A 1,364-nucleotide genomic window follows, 5' to 3' on the forward strand; every position below is an offset into this window, starting at 1 on the left:
AGAATAGAATAGAATACCATAAAACATAACAAAATAGAACAAAAATACCATAAAACATAACAAAACAGAATAGAATACCATAAAACAGAAGAGAATAGAATAAAATACCATAAATCAGAACAGAATAGAATAGCATAGAACACCTTTACTGTAATTTTTAAAACAATAACATTCAAAGAACCAGTTTCCAGGAAAATGTAAAAATGTAGCACTAAAAGATTTAGTAATCTAGCTAACTAGCTGGTTAGCTAGTTGGCTTGTTAGTTAGCTAACAATCCGTAGGTAATTGTGTCCCTGTTCATAATTAAAAAGAATGAGCTCCAAGTTAATTTCTCACAGATGAAAATAATAAAACCTATAAATGAACTCGTTCCGTTGGTAAAGGAAGTCACAGTCCTTCACAATAAAAGCTCACATTTCACCCTTTAAATGGAGAAGCTAGTTGTGAATGCGTTCCTTCTCAGTGGGCCTGCAGCGCCTCCATGAGGTGGAACAGATGATATAATGCTCAGCATGATGAGTGGCTACCAGCCCATCATACTGGTGGTCCAATCAGAACCTCAGGAGCCTGGAACGGATGCTATCTGGACCTGCTGCCTCTTACGGCTCCTTCCTCACCCGAAGCATTAAAAGGGACAGAGGGGCAGCAGCGTTCGGTCCTCTGGGAATCCAGAGCAGCGGCAGTGTGACCTGCCTGAGGGTAGAACTGGATCGGCCCATTTCCCGTCCATAATGATGGTTCTGATCCGTCACAGACGGCTCATCGTTCAGGACCAGCGGCTTAACCAGTTCATACCTGGACATGCTGAGGTTCTCCATCAGGATAACTGAAGCACAGAGGCAATCAGTCAACTTCAGGATAAACAATCAACTTCAGGACAATCAATCAACTTCAGGACAATCCTGATCAACTCGGCTTTAAGCTGAGGACCAGTTTGACAGCAGGAAGCTCATCCACAGCTTCAGGAGCTGGAAGGATGTCCTGATGACAGAGTTCTGCTGTTCTCTGTTTTAAAATGAACTGGATCCTTTAAACGGACTGATCCATCAATCAGTCATCAAACTAAACTCAGAGAAGATAAACGCGTTATTAGTTCAGCTGCATGAGGAGCCTTTAAAGTGCACCTCATTAAAACTGACCAGTGCTCCATATTCAGACAGCAGGTTTATTTCCACCGCTCTGATAAATCAGACCGAACTCTGCATGGCTGAAGGTCTGATGAGCAGACTGACCAATCAGTTCAATTCAGTTTATTTCAGGGTTTCCGCGGGTCATTAGAAATTAAGTGGAATTAAATTCACAGCCAAACAGGAACAGACCAGATGAAGCTGCTATGAGAAAAAGCAGAGAGAGCAGAACGTTA

At 42.2% G+C, this 1,364-nt stretch overlaps 1 protein-coding gene across 1 annotated transcript in view; it reads left to right on the plus strand.

Moving 5' to 3' along the window:
- ascc3 (activating signal cointegrator 1 complex subunit 3) overlaps positions 1–1,364 on the plus strand; it is a 202,540-nt gene that overhangs the window by 161,134 nt on the left and 40,042 nt on the right. Inside the window, exons 16-17 of the mRNA XM_015391552.1 lie at positions 411–441; positions 790–810. Of these exons, the coding sequence (XP_015247038.1) occupies positions 411–441; positions 790–810 (52 nt within the window). The remainder of the gene's footprint in view (positions 1–410; positions 442–789; positions 811–1,364) is intronic.

This window comes from Cyprinodon variegatus, unplaced genomic scaffold, assembly GCF_000732505.1.
Source record: "Cyprinodon variegatus isolate N-32 unplaced genomic scaffold, C_variegatus-1.0 Scaffold547, whole genome shotgun sequence".
NCBI lineage: Eukaryota > Metazoa > Chordata > Actinopteri > Cyprinodontiformes > Cyprinodontidae > Cyprinodon > Cyprinodon variegatus.